Raw genomic sequence first — 16,862 nt, 5'->3', positions numbered from 1 at the left:
TGGGCAGAACATCAGCGCAGAGATCTGTGGTTGGGGCCTGCACTCTTGGGTTGAGTAGGGACTGGAAAGTGTCAAAGATACGTTTAGGGTTATTGGACAGTGAGGTGCTGACGGTGTTGAAATAGGTTTGTTTGGAGAGGTGAAGGGCAGAGTTGTATTTTTTTAGCATGAACTTATAATGGATGAAATCTTCGGGTAGACTGGATTTTCTCCACAGACGTTTGGTGTTATGATCTGGTGGCCTAGGAGCAGCATGAGACGCACTCTGGAGAAGGTGGTACCTGTACTGACCGCAGACCCTGAACCTAACATCGCAACTAGAAGTAGCCGTGGAATGTACCTAGCGCTCCCTAGACATCTCGACACAGCCGGAGGACTAATTACCCCTAGAGATGGAAAAGGGAAAACTGTCTTGCCTCAGAGAAAATTCCCAAAGGATAGGCAGCCCCCCACAAATATTGACTGTGAGAGGAGAGGGAAAAAACATACACAGACTGAAATCAGAATTTAGCAAAGGAGGCCACTTCTAGCTAAATAGAAAGGATAGGACAGAGTACTATGCGGTCAGTATTAAAACACTAGAAAATATCCACCACAGAAAATACAAAAACTCCACAGCTAACTAAAGATATGGAGGGTATATCTGCATCTCCAGAGATACCAGCTTGGCTAAACAAATCCTTATACAGACCAAGCTGGACAAGACGAAAACATGGAAAAGAACTGAACAATAAGGCCACAGCATGTGGACAGCAAAAAAATCAAGGCCAGAACTTATCTTTGTTGAAAAGAACTGCAAAGCAGGAGAGACCAGGCAGAGATGTGAATCCTCCAGGAACAATGGACAACTGGCACTGACTAAAGGGTGAAGCAAGACTAAATAGCCCAGTCACAATTGCGCAAAGTGAACACACCTGATAAATGCTGCGAGTCATAGACAGCAGCGCTACCACTTACAACCACCGGAGGGAGCCCAAGAGCAGAATTCACAACAGTTTGGCGCACATGGAGCACCTCTGTAGGAAACGTGTTTGCAGCGTGTTCCAGGGTTGTCCAAGTCTGTGCCGAGTTGTCCTATGTATAGGAGGTGCAGCTTCATCCAGGGCACTTTTCAGGGTTTCATTATAATGTTTCAGTGGAGAATCAGGACATGAGAGGTAGGAGATAGGGGCCAATGATGACTGCAAGTCCTTCATAAGTTTCTGAGTGTTAATGGCCTGTATATTTTTATATGTGTGGAAAGTGGGGGTGACCGGAGTGGGATGGCAGTTCTTAACTGAGAATGAAAAAAGGGTTGTGGTCAGAGCGGGAGAGGGGAGTTTGTAAAATCATACACAGAGCAAAGTCGGGAGAAAACTAAGTCGAGCAGTTGCAGTTTTGTGGGCGGAAAAAGAAAGCACCTCCATTGAACGAATATGCAGAATTGCTACCTGGTCATCTGTCCACACCTTTGTCAGACATTATAGGCTTGATTTAACATCCGTCAAAGATCTATCGTTTTGGGGAAAGATTCTCCAGACCGTTGTCATTCCCTAGACATTAGTCTTTTGTATTCCTACTGTGTGCTGTCGTGGGGGGTTATTAGAGAAACTAGAATTACTTACCGGTAATTTTGTTTCTAATAACCTACCACGACCGCACGGGTAATTCCTCCCCCTTCTACTCAATTATTGGATCTAGTAGTAATAAATATGTTAAAGCAGTCATACTATTGTGGTCCTTTAATAACACTGGGGAAAGGACGTGGAAGGGGCTATTTGACCTCTTTCGTATTTCCTGTCCCTATTAGGATGAGATGACATCCTCCTGTGTGCTGTCGTGGTAGGTTATTAGAAACCGAATTACCGGTAAGTCTAAATGTTTTTTTTTTTTTTTTTTATCCATTGTTTGCAGTTGGGGTTGAGGTGATGGGGGTTACGGTTGAGGATAGGGTTTTGTTGGCGTTGAGATTAGGGTTGGGGGGTTTCCTCTGTTTGGGCACATTAGGGGTCTCCAAACATGACATGGTGCCCGCTATCGAATCCAGCCAAATTTTGCATTCAAAAAGTCAAACTGTGCTCCCTCCCTTATGAGCTCTGCCGTGCACCCAAACAGTGACTTTCCCCCATGTACGGGGTATCTGCGTACTCAGGAGAAATAGCACAACAAATTATGTGGTCAATTTTCTCCTGATACCCATGTGAAAATAAAAAAAAAGTTTGGGGTAAAGTAAATTTTTTTTTTTTTGTGAAAAAAATTAAAATATTTAATTTGTTCTTCACATTGCTTTAGTTCTCATTAAACACCTGAAGGGTTAATAAACTTCTTGAATGTGGTTTTGAGCACCTTGAGGGGTGCTGTTTTTAGAATGGTGTCGGTTTTGGGTATTTTCTGTCATATTAACCCTCCAAAGTCACTTCAAATGTGAGGTGGTCACTAAAAAAAAAATAAATGATTTTGCTGAAAAAATGAGAAATTGCTTGTCAACTTTTAACCCTTAGAATGTCCTATTTTTTTTTTATGTTTCCAAAATTGTGCTGATATAAAGTTGACGTGTGGGAATTGTTGTTTATTAGCTATTTTGTGTTGCACCACTCTCTGATTTAAGGGCACAAAAATTAAAAGTTTGAAAATTGCAAAATTTTCAAAATGCTTCCCACATATCAAGGAAATTTTACCACTAACATGAGTTACAATATGTCATGAGAAAAAAACATCCAAATCAGTGGGATCCGTTGAAGCGTTCCAGAGCTATAACCTCATAAAGTGACAGTGGTCAGAATTGTAAAAATTGGCTTGGTCACTAAGGGGTTAATGGGAAAAGCAAATGTGATTTTATATTATTTCGTTTTGTCTCTTTTGCAAAGATGGTAACAATCAAAATATTTGGCACCCAATGGGTGTGATCAGAGAGTTTTCACTTGAGGCGGGTTTTCTTGTCCCTGGAAGATGTTGACCAATCATGAACAAGCAACGACACACAGCAGATGAAGATTACACCCCACAATAACTTTTTAGTTATTTAGCTCCTTTTTTACACGAGTACTTCTGATAAAAGTTATACTCCAGTGCAAAGTATTATAATATTCCATGGTGTTAGAGCTGAAAAATAAGCGTCCCCTCTCGGCACAACCTCTGTAGTTTGGCGCTTGTCTTGCGGCACGGTGTTATTTCATCGTTATTTCGTTATTTCACCTTTCTGTTCTGAATATAAGCACAATGTACACGAGATCCATCAGGGACGTCTGAACGAGCCGTGGATTTACACTGAAGCCTTCTCTTCCCATGTGAATAGAGGACATTTCGGTGGTCTTACAGCTTTCTCTGGTGTTACCCAACTGTTCTCTGTTCTCGGACAACTCTGCGCTGTATTCATTCTTCTCAGATTCATTCTGAGGAGACCTCGGGGGAAATGCAGATTTCTTTCTTTCACCTTCATAATTTGTCATCATTATTGGAGTAGACAAAGTTTTCTCATGATAATCCCCGCACTCTCCAAACACCGTTCTGGTCATCATGGCCGCCCCTTCCCTAAATATTAAGAGCAGCACATATAATATCTCCTGACATAAAGAGTTTAGTGAAGCTGCTCAGAGACATTGAGACTACAAGGAGACAAAATAGGAACCAAAGCCAGGACACGATTGATGGCGCCCAGTGTCCGGCTTGTATCATGATCCGGCTGCCGGTGGTTAATCAGTGTTTAGCCTCGCCGGTCCGCGCCTTGTCAGTGATCACAGGACTTTAATTAGCCTGAGAATCATTTCCCTCTTCCGTGTCCACAGCGGTGAAGATGAGGCAGATCGTATCCACAGATCAGAAATGCCATTATTACTAGGCACAAGCAGTCTGGAGTATTGCATGTCATGCCGTGAGGCTGCCTCATTAGCTGGGAGGCCAATGTCATGGAAGCCACGACGGGCGCTCAGTTCTCTCTGTTGCTGTCGTAATGTTCACTTTGACCTCGTAATTTACTCTTTGTGCATTTTTTATATATATATTATATTGTGTTCGGACCATAAATAGAAAATTTGAGAGATTTGTAATTTTAGCCTAGATGTCCACTACAGATGGTGAGGTCCAGACATTAACTTGGGCTATCTAATTGGGCCCAGTAGCAAAGTTTGCAGATTCGTGGTCTAAGGCATTCAAGACTTTAGCCAATGACAATGGTGTCTCTGCCTCATCTGTTACCAATGGATGTGACAGGTAAGGACCTCCCTGGACATGGTGGGAGGAGGAAAACTGATGAAGAAAAAACAACTCTGGATGTTGTACGTGGTTTTTTCACCACATCAACGAACTTCAAGCTGAACTGGAAATATCTGGAGTTATGTTTTCAGCACATGCTTTACTTGGCACGTACTGTAGAAAAACATAGCATGCTATGTTCAAAAGTTGAGGCAAACCCCACCGCTTAAAGAAAGGCATAAAATAAAGTAAGTGAACTTTGCCAAAAGTTATATAAAAATAACTCACTCCTTGTGGGAGAATATTCTGTGGTCAGATAAAATAAATTACAGGTGACAAAATGATACCTGTAAAGAAATGTGTCCCCTACCTCCAGAGATACATGGCAGAAGAACCTGTAGAGAAAGTGCCTCTGTGAAAAGTGACATATGGAGGAGCCTGTAGAGATTAGTTCCACCACATGAAGTGACACATGATGGAGGATCCTGTAGGTAAAAGTGCCCCCCACTTAGTGTAAAAAGGAGAAACTTATAGAGATTAGTGCTCCACACCTACTGAGACATATGGAGGAGGCTTCTTCGGAGAAAAGTGACCCCTACCTACAGAGACACATGGCATAAGAACCTTTAGAGAAAGTGTCTCCATCTACAGTGACACATGGAGAAGGCTGTAGAGATTACCGTAGTTCATCCTCCCTGCAGTGAGATATCGAAGCGCCTACAGAATAAAATATCCTCTGCACATGGTGGAAGATCCCATAGAGAAACATGCCCCCTTGAAAATCTTCTGTTGGGAAAAGCAAAGGTTTTGGGAAAACTTTTTGATATTTAAGAACTGGGGAGTCTACTATGGGGAGTCCAGCAGTGGCAGACAGCCGGCTCCCTATTTCTGCACCTGCATAATCTGGTGCAGCCGCTATACTATGTAGTGATGTTTTATAACATTACTGCAGAGGAGAATGCCAGGAGATTCATAATCTATGGGTGGTCGGAAATGTATTCCGCCCCCCCCCCCCCCCGATATCCTATCTCTTCTCATCTAGTATGTTGCTTTACTGCTCCTGTAGAGTTTACCCCTGTCTGATATTTGGATTTCAGTCCGGCTTTTACTTTTCTCTCCAGTAGTTTAATCCTTGGATTGTTTGGGTGTTTTGACTTGATCTCAAACTGTGTAGCCCTTTGTCAGGTACCGTATTTTTCGGACTATAAGACGCACCGTACCATAAGACGCACCCCAAATTTGGGGTGAAAATTGCAGAATAAAAGATATTTTATTGTCCGAATTTAAGATCTCTTACCTGAGGGCAGCCAGTGGCAGAGCAGGGTCACAGGAGGCATGGTGGTGGCAGAGGTGAGGTGATGCTGAGGTGTGGTGGGCGGAATGGCGTGCACCTGAGCAGGGTCCCATCCTGCTTAGGTGGGCGACGCCATGGCTTGGTGTCCATGGGGAGGTTGCGGCAGTGCTGTAGCGGCGGCAGATGTGCGGTCACTTCCTCAGGTGGCGGCGGCCAGGGTCCCTTCCACATTTGAGGTGATGCCACGGCAGTATTGAAGGAGAGCAGCAGAGCTGGGTGAGTCACGGTTTTCCCGGTGGCAGCGGGCTTACCGGCATTGTGGCGGCGACAGAGGTGCGGGGATGATGTGGTGCGGTGAGCGGTATGGCGTGAGCAGGGTCCCGTCCACATTTGAGGTGAATCCGCGGCCCGGTATTGAAGGAGAGCAGCAGAGCTGGGTGAGTTACGGTTTTCCCGGTGGCGGCGGCCATCTTTCTGAGGCCGCGCGTGCGCAGATTCAGTACTCTGCTTCCCAGGGCTTCAGGAAAATGGCCGCGGGAGGCCTCATGTTCGCAGATGGAGATCGCGGCGGCCATTTTCCTGAAGCCGAGATCTCAATCTGCGAACTCAGCTTCAGGAAAAGGGCCGCCGCGATCTCCATCTGCGCACGCGCGGCCTCCCGCGGCCATTTTCCTGAAGCCCCAGGAAGCAGAAAACTCAATCTGCGCACGCGCGGCCTCAGGAAGATGGCCGCCGGGAAAACCGTAACTCACCCAGCTCTGCTGCTCTCCTTCAATACCGGGCCGCGGATTCACCTCAAATGTGGACGGGACCCTGCTCACGCCATACCGCTCACCGCGCCACATCATCCTCGCACCTCTGTCGTCGCCACAATGCCGGTAAGCCTGCGTTCCAATTATAAGATGCACCCCCCATTATCCTCACAATTTTTGGGGGGAAAAAGTGCGTCTTCTAGTCGGAAAAATACGGTACATACTTTTCAGCACGGGACATGGAGCGCAACTGCAAGGTTTAATCTCTCATTTCACTCATTACACTTGTCTCGGTTATAGACTTCAAAGTCATCATGAATTCCCCTGCCGCCAAAACCACACGTCCCAGAGGCTTAACAAGCTGCCACCCCTCATCAAACTGGGTGATGAGTCCCCAAAATACACACTGCTATCCGACAGTCGGTAGACCTCACACTCTCCAAAAGGCTATGGATTCTTAGAGCAGAGAAAGACCAAACTTTTTTAACCCCTTCCTGACATCAGACGTACTATCCCGTCGAGGTGGGGTGGGCCCGTATGACCGCCGACGGGATAGTACGTCATCACCGATCAGCGGCGCTCACGGGGGGAGCGCGGCCGGGTGTCGGCTGCATATCGCAGCTGACATCCGGCACTATGTGCCAGGAGCGGTCATGGACCGCCCCCGGCACATTAACCCCCGGCACACCGCGATCAAACATGATCGCAGTGTACCGGCGGTATAGGGAAGCATCGCGCAGGGAGGGGGCTCCCTGCTGGCTTCCCTGAGACCCCCGGAGCAACGCGATGTGATCGCGTTGCTGCGAGGGTCTCCTACCTCCTTCCTGGCTGCAGGTCCCGGATCCAAGATGGCCGCGGCATCTGGGTCCTGCAGGGAGGGAGGTGGCTTACCGAGTGCCTGCTCAGAGCAAGCGCTTGGTAAGCCTGCAGCCCTGCACAGCAGATCGCCGATCTGGCAGAGTGCTGTGCACACTGCCAGATCAATGATCTGTGATGTCCCCCCCCCCTGGGACAAAGTAAAAAAGTAAAAAAAAAATTTTTCCACATGTGTAAAAAAAAAAAAAATAAAAAAAAATTCCTAAATAAATAATAAAAAAAATATATATATTATTCCCATAAATACATTTCTTTATCTAAATAAAAAAACCAAAACAATAAAAGTACACATATTTAGTATCGCCGCGTCCGTAACGACCCAACCTATAAAACTGCCCCACTAGTTAACCCCTTCAGTAAACACCGTAAGAAAAAAAAAAAAAAAAACGAGGCAAAAAACAACGCTTTATTACCATACCGCCGAACAAAAAGTGGAATAACACGCGATCAAAAAGACTGATATAAATATCCATGGTACCGCTGAAAACGTCATCTTGTCCCGCAAAAAACGAGCCGCCATATAGCATCATCAGCAAAAAAATAAAAAAGTTATAGTCCTGAGAATAAAGCGATACCAAAATAATTATTTTTTCTATATTTTAGTTTTTATCGTATAAAAGCGCCAAAACATAAAAAAATGATATAAATGAGATATCGCTGTAATCATACTGACCCGACGAATAAAACTGCTTTATCAATTTTACCAAACGCGGAACGGTATAAACGCCTCTCCCAAAAGAAATTCATGAATAGCAGGTTTTTGGTCATTCTGCCTCACAAAAATCGGAATAAAAAGCGATCAAAAACGGTCACGTGTCCGAAAATGGTACCAATAAAAACGTCAACTCGTCCCGCAAAAAACAAGACCTCACATGACTCTGTGGAGCAAAATGTGGAAAAATTATAGGTCTCAAAATGTGGAGACGCAAAAACTTTTTTGCTATAAAAAGCGTCGCTGGTTTCACACTTGCGTTTTTGTCTGCAGCGTTTTTTGCACAAAAAAAACATGCGTTTTTTCCCTATATTTAACATTGAAAACGCATGCGGTTTTTTTGTACGCGTTTGGTCGCGTTTTCAAACGCATGCGGTTTTTTTCTGCATGCGTTCATTTTCAGAAATACAACCTGCAGTATTTTCTTGCGTTTTTAAGCACATGCGTTTGTTTGCGTTAAAAACGCATGCATTTTTTCGAAAAAAAACAGAAAACACACTGAAAAGCCACCCACCACCATCAAGGTGATAAAGGGATCCAAACCCTAACCCTAACTCTACCCCTAACCTCACCCCTAACCGTTTAATGAACATTTTCTGACAGTCATAGTGCCACGTATTTCAGTGCCACGTATTTCAGTGCCACGTATTTCAGTGCCACGTGTTTCAGTGCCACGTATTTCAGTGCCACGTATCACGTATTTCAGTGCCACGTATCACGTATTTCAGTGCCACATATTTTAGTACCACGTATTTCAGTTGCACGTATTTCAGTGCCACGTATTTCAGTGCCACGTATTTCAGTGCCACGTATCACGTATTTCAGTGCCACGTGTTTCAGTGCCATGTATTTAAGTGCCACGTATCACATATTTCAGTGCCACGTATTTCAGTGCCACGTATTTCAGTGCCACGTATTTCAGTGCCACGTATTTCAGTGCCACGTATTTCAGTCACGTTTAGGGTTAGGGTTAGGGCTAGGGTTGGAGGTAAAGTTAGGGTTGGGGCTAAAGTTAGGGTTGGGGCTAAAGTTAGGGTTAGGGTTTGGATTACATTTACGTTTGGATTAGGGTTGGGATTAGAATTATGGGTGTGTCAGGGCTAGGGGTGTGGTTAGGGTTACCGTTGGGATTAGGGTTAGGGGTGTGTTTGGGTTAGGGTTTCAGGTAGAATTGGGGAGTTTCCACTGTCCAGGCACATCAGGGGCTCTCCAAGCGCGACATGGCGTCCAATCTCAATTCCAGCCAATTCTGCGTTGAAAAAGTAAAACAGTGCTCCTTCCCTTCCGAGCTCTCCCGTGCGCCCAAAAAGGGGTTTACCCCAACATATGTGTTATCAGCGTACTCGGGACAAATTGAACAACAACTTCTGGGGTCCAAGTTCTCTTGTTATCCTTAGGAAAATAAAAATTTGGGGGGCTAAAAATCATTTTTGTGGGAAAAAAAAGATGTTTTATTTTCACGGCTCTGCGTTATAAACTGTAGTGAAACACTTGGGGGTTCAAAGTTCTCACAACACATCTAGATAAGTTCCTTGGGAGGTCTAGTTTCCAATATGGGGTCACTTGTGGGGGGTTTGTACTGTTTGGGTACATCAGGGGCTCTGCAAATGTAACGTGACGCCTGCAGACCAATCCATTTAAGGCTGCATTCCAAATGGCGCTCCTTCCCTTCCGAGCTCTGTCATGCACCCAAACAGTGGTTCCCCCCCACATATGGGGTATCAGCGTACTCAGGACAAATTGGACAACAACTTTTGGGGTCTAATTTATCCTGTTACCCTTGTGAAAATACAAAACTGGGGGCTAAAAAATCATTTTTGTGAAAAAAAAAAAGAATTTTTATTTTCACGGCTTTGCGCTATAAACTTTAGTGAAACACTTGGGGGTTCAAAGTTCTCAAAACACATCTAGATAAGTTCCTTGGGAGGTCTAGTTTCCAATATGGGGTCACTTGTGGGGGGTTTGTACTGTTTGGGTACATCAGGGGCTCTGCAAATGCAACGTGACGGCTGCTGACCAATCCATTTAAGTCTGCATTCCAAATGGCGCTCCTTCCCTTCCGAGCTCTGTCATGCGCCCAAACAGTGGTTCCCCCCCACATATGGGGTATCAGCGTACTCAGGACAAATTGGAAAACAAATTTTGGGGTCCAATTTATTCTGTTACCCTTGTAAAAATACAAAGCTGGGTGCTAAAAAATCATTTTTGAGAAAAAAAATAAAAATTATTTTCACGGCTCTGCGTTATAATCTGTAGTGAAACACTTGGGGGTTCAAAGCTCTCAAAACACATCTAGATAAGTTCCTTAGGGGGTCTACTTTCCAAAATGGTGTCACTTGTAGGGAGTTTCAATGTTTAGGCACATCAGGGGCTCTCCAAACGCAACATGGCGTGCCATCTCAATTCCAGTCAATTTTGCATTGAAAAGTCAAATGGCGCTCCTTCCCTTCCAAGCTCTGCCATGCGCCCAAACAATGGTTTACACCCACATATGGGGTATCATCGTACTCAGGACAAATTGCACAACATTTTTTGGGGTCCAATTTCTTCTCTTACCCTTGGGAAAATAAAAAATTGGGGGCAAAAAGATCATTTTTGTGAAAAAATATGATTTTTTATTTTTACGGCTCTGCATTATAAACTTCTGTGAAGCACTTGGTGGGTCAAAGTGCTCACCACACATCTAGATAAGTTCCTTAGGGGGTCTACTTTCCAAAATGGTGTCACTTGTGGGGGGTTTCAGTGTTTAGGCACATCAGGGGCTCTCCAAATGCAACATGGCGTCCCATCTCAATTCCAGCCAATTTTGCATTGAAAAGTCAAATGGCGCTCCTTTCCTTCCGAGCTCTGCCATACGCCCAAACAGTGGTTTACCCTCACATATGGGGTATCAGCGTACTCAGGACAAATTGTACAACAACTTTGGGGGTCCATTTTCTCCTGTTACCCTTGGGAAAATAAAACAAATTGGAGCTGAAATAAATTGTGTGTGAAAAAAAGCTAAATGTTCATTTTTATTTAAACATTCCAAAAATTCCTGTGAAACACCTGAAGGGTTAATAAACTTCTTGAATGTGGTTTTGAGCACCTTGAGGGGTGCAGTTTTTAGAATGGTGTCACACTTGGGTATTTTCTATCATATAGAACCCTCAAAATGACTTCAAATGAGATGTGGTCCCTAAAAAAAAAATGGTGTTGTAAAAATGAGAAATTGCTGGTCAACTTTTAACCCTTATAACTCCGTCACAAAAAAAAATTTTGGTTCCAAAATTGTACTGATGTAAAGTAGACATGTGGGAAATGTTACTTATTAAGTATTTTGCGTGACATATGTCTGTGATTTAAGGGCATAAAAATTCAAAGTTGGAAAATTGCAAAATTTTCAAAATTTTCGCCAAATTTCCATTTTTTTCACAAATAAACGCAAGTTATATCGAATAAATTTTACCACTAACATGAAGTACAATATGTCACGAGAAAACAATGTCAGAATCGCCAAGATCCGTCAAAGCGTTCCAGAGTTATAACCTCATAAAGGGACAGTGGTCAGAATTGTAAAAATTGGCCCGGTCATTAACGTGCAAACCACCCTTGGGGGTGAAGGGGTTAAGCTTTATTATAAAATGCACAGCGACTATAAGAAAAGGTATAAAAGGAGAAAATAATGGGACACACAAATAATCAAAACAATTCTATATTATAGTGAGAAATAAAAAATACCTAAACTTTTCTGTGTAAAGTTCTTCTTATGTTTCCTTGAAGGTTTATGGATCACACTCAGCTCAGACCGACCCCATATGTTAACATCTTGTCATTGTTTATCCCATGGGGGATGTTTGTCTACAAAGGACCATCTGCCAGCCTTTGAAGCTCCACTCTCCAGGCCGAGGTGTCAGGAATGACGTTGTTAGATCCCCTCTCGCTCCAGAGTTCCTCCTAACCTGTAATAAGAGTTCACAGATGTTATGGCGCTGTTGTGCAGTTTTAATCATGTGAATGGCATATTAATCCTAACATTCCTAGTATTATAATTTCTTTTACACCTTTCTACTGACTTCTAATTTTGTCTTAGGTATAGTCCTAGAGCTATGAGAGCCCCTGGGACAAAAAATAATAATAATCTTTATTTAGCACCAACATATTCCGCAGCACTTTACAGTTTAACAGTTTCAAACAACAGTCATAAGTAACAACGTTAACAATAATGCAATAATTAAAGCACAGTAAGCCGCCCCTGCTCGTGAGAGCTTACAAAGTACAGATGCGTATTTACAATGATGGTTCAGCCATCTTCAGGGAGGTGGATAGATAAAGATAGTGAATCGGCTACACACACACTTACATATAAAATGATTTTGATTAGGGAACGTGATAGGCCGCTCTGAACAGATGTGAGAGAGTGCCAAAAACTGTGCAAATTGTGGTTGGTCCTAATTTCTTTGGGTAGAGCATTCCAGAGGATTGGCGCAACGCGGGAGAAGTCTTGGAGTCGGGAGTTGTAGGTACGGACTAGTGCAGAGGTTAGTCGAAAGTCATTTGCACAGCGCAGCCGTCGGCTAGGCCGATAGACAGAAATGAGGGAGGAGATGTATGGGGTGCCGCACTGTGGAGAGCTTTGAGGGTGAGAACAAGTACTTTGAATTGGATCCTATAATGAATGGGCAGCCAGTGTAATGACTGACTAAGAGCGGACGCGTCCAAGTACCGATTAGCTGGATGGACGACACTGGCTGCTGCATTAAGGATAGACTGGAGAAGGGAAAGTAGAGTGTGGAGGAGGCCAATTAATAGAGCATTACAGTAGTCCAGGTGGGAGTGGGTCAGGGCAACAGTGAGAGTTTTTGTTACTTCCATGGTGAGAAAAGGGCAGATTCTAGAGATGTTCTTTAGGTGTAAGCAGCAAGAGTGGGCAAGAGATTGTATGTGGGAGGAGAAGGAGAGATCGGAGTCAAACATAACACCCAGACAGCGCGCCTGCTTCCAGGGCGTTATTATGGTTCCACCCACAGAAGGGGAAATGTCAGATTTAGGAAGATTAATAGATGGCGGGAGCAGAAGAAGTTCAGTTTTGGTAAGTTTGAGTTTCAGAGAGCGGACATGATGTTGGAGACTGCGGACAGTCAGTCACTGGTGTTCTGTAGTACAGCGGGGGTAAGGTCAGGGGATGACGTGTATAGTTGTGTGTCATCGGCGTAAAGATGGTACTGAAAGCCAAATCTACTGATGGTCTGTCCAATTGGGGCCGTGTAAAGAGAAGAGGGCCAAGGGCGGATCCCTGAGGTACCCCGACAGTGAGAGGAAGAGGAGATGAAGTGGAGCCAGTGAACTAAACACTGAAGGAGCGGTCAGAAAGATAGGAAGAGAACCAGGACAGAGCAGTGTCCTTAATGCCTAGTGACTGAAGCCTCTTCTGTGATGGGATCAAATGTGGAGAGTGAGCCAGGGGAAATGCATGGAAGGATGGGAGTCATGGCACCTAGTGGCTGGGAGCAGATTTCGTGACAGATATTATCAGTTTTCTCTGTAAAGTGGGAGGCCAGGTCATCAGCACAAATGTCTGTGATGGGGGCTTATGCGAGGGATTGAAAGGTGTCAAAGTTTCTTGGTGTTGTTGGATATTGAGGAGATCAGAGTGGTGAAGTAGGTCTGTTTGGCGAGGTGAAGGGAAGAGTTATAGGTTCTTAACATAAATTTGAAGTGGATGAAGTCTTCTGCTGTGCAAATTTTCCTCCATAAGCGTTCAGCACACCTAGAGCATCGCTGGAGAAATAGATTTTGCGATGTGAGCCAGGGCTGTTTTACTCTGTGCTTGGAGGTTCTGAGCGTGAGGGGAGCTACTTGGTCCAGGGTGCTTCTGAGAGTGTCATTGTAGTGATGTACAGCCAGATCAGGACAGGAAAAAAACGAGATTGGAGACAGTGATGAGTGTAAAGGTACCGTCACACTAAGCGACGATGCAGCGATAAAGACAACGATGCCGATCGCTGCAGCGTCGCTGTTTGGTCGCTGGAGAGCTGTCACACAGACAGCTCTCCAGCGACCAACGATGCCGAAGACCCCTGGTAACCAGGGTAAACATCGGGTTACTAAGCGCAGGGCCCCGCTTAGTAACCCGATTTTTACCCTGGTTACCAGCGTAAATGTAAAAAAAAACACTCAGTCAGTGCAGGAAGCGGACGCCGGGGGACGCGAAGGTGAGTATGTACTGTTTGTTTTTTTTACATTTTACACTGGTAACCAGGGTAAACATCGGGTTACTAAGCTCGGCCCTGCGCTTAGTAACCCGATATTTACCCTGGTTACCATTGTAAAACATCTCTGGTATCGTTGCTTTTGCTGTCAAACACAACGATACACGGCGATCTGACGACCAAATAAAGTTCTGGACTTTCTGCTCCGACCAACGATATCACAGCAGGATCCTGATCGCTGCTGCGTGTCAAACACAACGATATCGCTATCCAGGACGCTGCAACGTCACAGATCGCTAGCGATATCGTTTAGTGTGACGGTACCTTAAGGATTCTGAAAGTGTACGAGGGTTAATGGCTTGTAGATTTTTGTATGTGTAACAGGTAGGAGTGTGCTGGGTTGGGCGAGGATTTGTGAGCGTGAAGGAGAAAATGTTGTGGTCAGAGAGAGGAAGCGGTGAGTTATCCAAGTAGGAGATTGAACAGAGCCAGACAAAGACCAGGTAAAGGGTGTTACCGTCCTTGTGTGTCTCAGAGGTTGAGAGCTGTGAGAGGCTGAGCGAAGTGGTTAGTGAAAGAAGCTGGGATGCAGATGTGGAAGTGGGGATGTTGATGTCTCCCAGGATAAGGGTTGGGAGTTCTGGGGACATGAAGTGTGGCAGCCAGGCAGAGAAATGGTATACCTGTGCCAACTCCCTCAACCGACCGCTATCTGATCCAAGAACACAAGAGGCTTCATTGCTATATGGGGATAAAAGTCTGAAAATCAAAATATTCCCTGTGGGCTGCCAAGCAATGACTAGTGCCAAGATGGCCATGGAGGCCTCACTAAGAATTGCTGAATTCCATGTACAGTTGTAACACTGGCTGCATATTAGACCTTACTTCAGGCTTCTGTACATGTCGGACCTAGTGGATATTGTTCGGCTCCGCTTGCCATCGCAGCTCTTTGGCACCTAATGATCATGGTTGTATTTTGCCTCTTTCCTCTCTGTCTAGCAGAGCTGGCATCTTTCGATCTAAACTGCAAGGACCTGAGTGACCTCAGTAGTTTCTGTAGTCAAATATGGGTTTGTTTGTTTGTTTTTTATAAAATATTTCCATTCTTTTTAGTTTTTATTAAAACAGTTTGGGATATTAAAAGATCTGCTTCATGCAGCATAAAGAAAATAAAACCCTCCAGTGATCACTTTCCTAGATTTATCCCCTATATGGAGTTCTCAACCGGCAGACACCAACTCCACCACAAGTAACAAAGTAATGTCTCCTGCTAACTCCTTCATGTAATTCATGCAGACAAGGATAATGTGTTCCTCCCATACAGTCCTGATATAAATATCATATAGTCCTGACCTTCCGGGCCTTCAAGAAGATCTGTACATCTAATGTTCAGCTGTGTACATTGATCTTCCAAATCGGTCACTTTGTCGGTCTACAGAAAACTAAATTCCTTTAGTAGAGAAGAAACTTGTTGTTTTACATACGAGATTCCTCACCAACATCACCCCCCTTCATGCTCTTTACTATTAATAATCGATCTTATTGATAGACCCCCCAGTGATGAATTTGGGGAAATATTTTTGGCAAACGACACCTATTATTAGTATAGGTAACAGGATGCCTTTCAGAGGGTTTCCCGTTATTCTCTGAGAAGTTACCAGGTTTTGTTCCCGATTCCACCTCGGCTTCTATATCCAAGATGGATTCCATAGAAGAGTCTCCTGTATCAGTGTCTGCCTGTATCTTTCTATCTTCACCCCTCACGGCTGTATCCAGCACACTGCTGACAGAGCGGCCCAGACAGCACCACCACCAAACCACTGGCAGCAGTTTTGTGTTGACTCTCGATCTCCAACTACCAGGGTCCTCGGACCTCCCAAACAGCAGGGAGTAATCCAGGTAGTCAGTGCCACATGAGCTCTCCTGGTGAGATGGATGGGCAGCTGCTGAGACCACACATAAAATGTCATGTTCTTATGTTTCCTTATGTGTAATATTCATCAGCATCTCTCCTTATACAGGATTACACCATAGAGAAGGCATCAGGTGACTGTGTGACTCCCATCATCCATCTCCATGTATCCGGAAGAGGGAGCAGGAGTGAGAGCCCCATCACAGAAGCCCCACACTCCCCGATGCCTGAGAAGAAGGTCCTAGATCTCACCAACGAGATCACAGAGCTGCTGACTGGAGAGGTGACTGCTGGGAAATGCTACAGTAATACAGTGGAGGATTCTGGGTGATGAGAGGAGGCTGCTGGGAGATTATACAGTATACACTGGAGGATTCTGGGTGATGAGAGGAGACTGCTGGGAGATTATACAGTATACACTGGAGGATTCTGGGTGATGAGAGGAGACTGCTGGGAGATTATACAGTATACACTGGAGGATTCTGGGTGATGAGAGGAGACTGCTGGGAGATTATACAGTATACACTGGAGGATTCTGGGTGATGAGAGGAGACTGCTGGGAGATTATACAGTGTTCACTGGAGGATTCTGGGTGATGAGAGGAGACTGCTGGGAGATTATACAGTATACACTGGAGGATTCTGGGTGATGAGAGGAGACTGCTGGGAGATTATACAGTATACACTGGAGGATTCTGGGTGATGAGAGGAGACTGCTGGGAGATTATACAGTATACACTGGAGGATTCTGGGTGATGAGAGGAGACTGCTGGGAGATTATACAGTATACACTGGAGGATTCTGGGTGATGAGAGGAGACTGCTGGGAGATTATACAGTGTACACTGGAGGATTCTGGGTGATGAGAGGAGACTGCTGGGAGATTATACAGTATACACTGGAGGATTCTGGGTGATGAGAGGAGACTGCTGGGAGATTATACAGTATACACTGGAG

General features: G+C 44.7%; 1 protein-coding gene across 2 annotated transcripts in view; it reads left to right on the top strand.

The window, feature by feature from the left end:
* LOC143808875 (uncharacterized) overlaps positions 1-16,862 on the top strand; it is a 135,285-nt gene that overhangs the window by 101,693 nt on the left and 16,730 nt on the right. For both annotated transcript variants that reach the window (XM_077292025.1, XM_077292024.1), the window contains one exon: positions 16,017-16,190. In XM_077292025.1, coding sequence (XP_077148140.1) covers positions 16,017-16,190 — 174 coding nt within the window. The remainder of the gene's footprint in view (positions 1-16,016; positions 16,191-16,862) is intronic.

Source organism: Ranitomeya variabilis, chromosome 2 (genome assembly GCF_051348905.1).
Source record: "Ranitomeya variabilis isolate aRanVar5 chromosome 2, aRanVar5.hap1, whole genome shotgun sequence".
Lineage (NCBI taxonomy): Eukaryota > Metazoa > Chordata > Amphibia > Anura > Dendrobatidae > Ranitomeya > Ranitomeya variabilis.
This window is presented reverse-complemented; position numbering and strand designations above follow the sequence as displayed.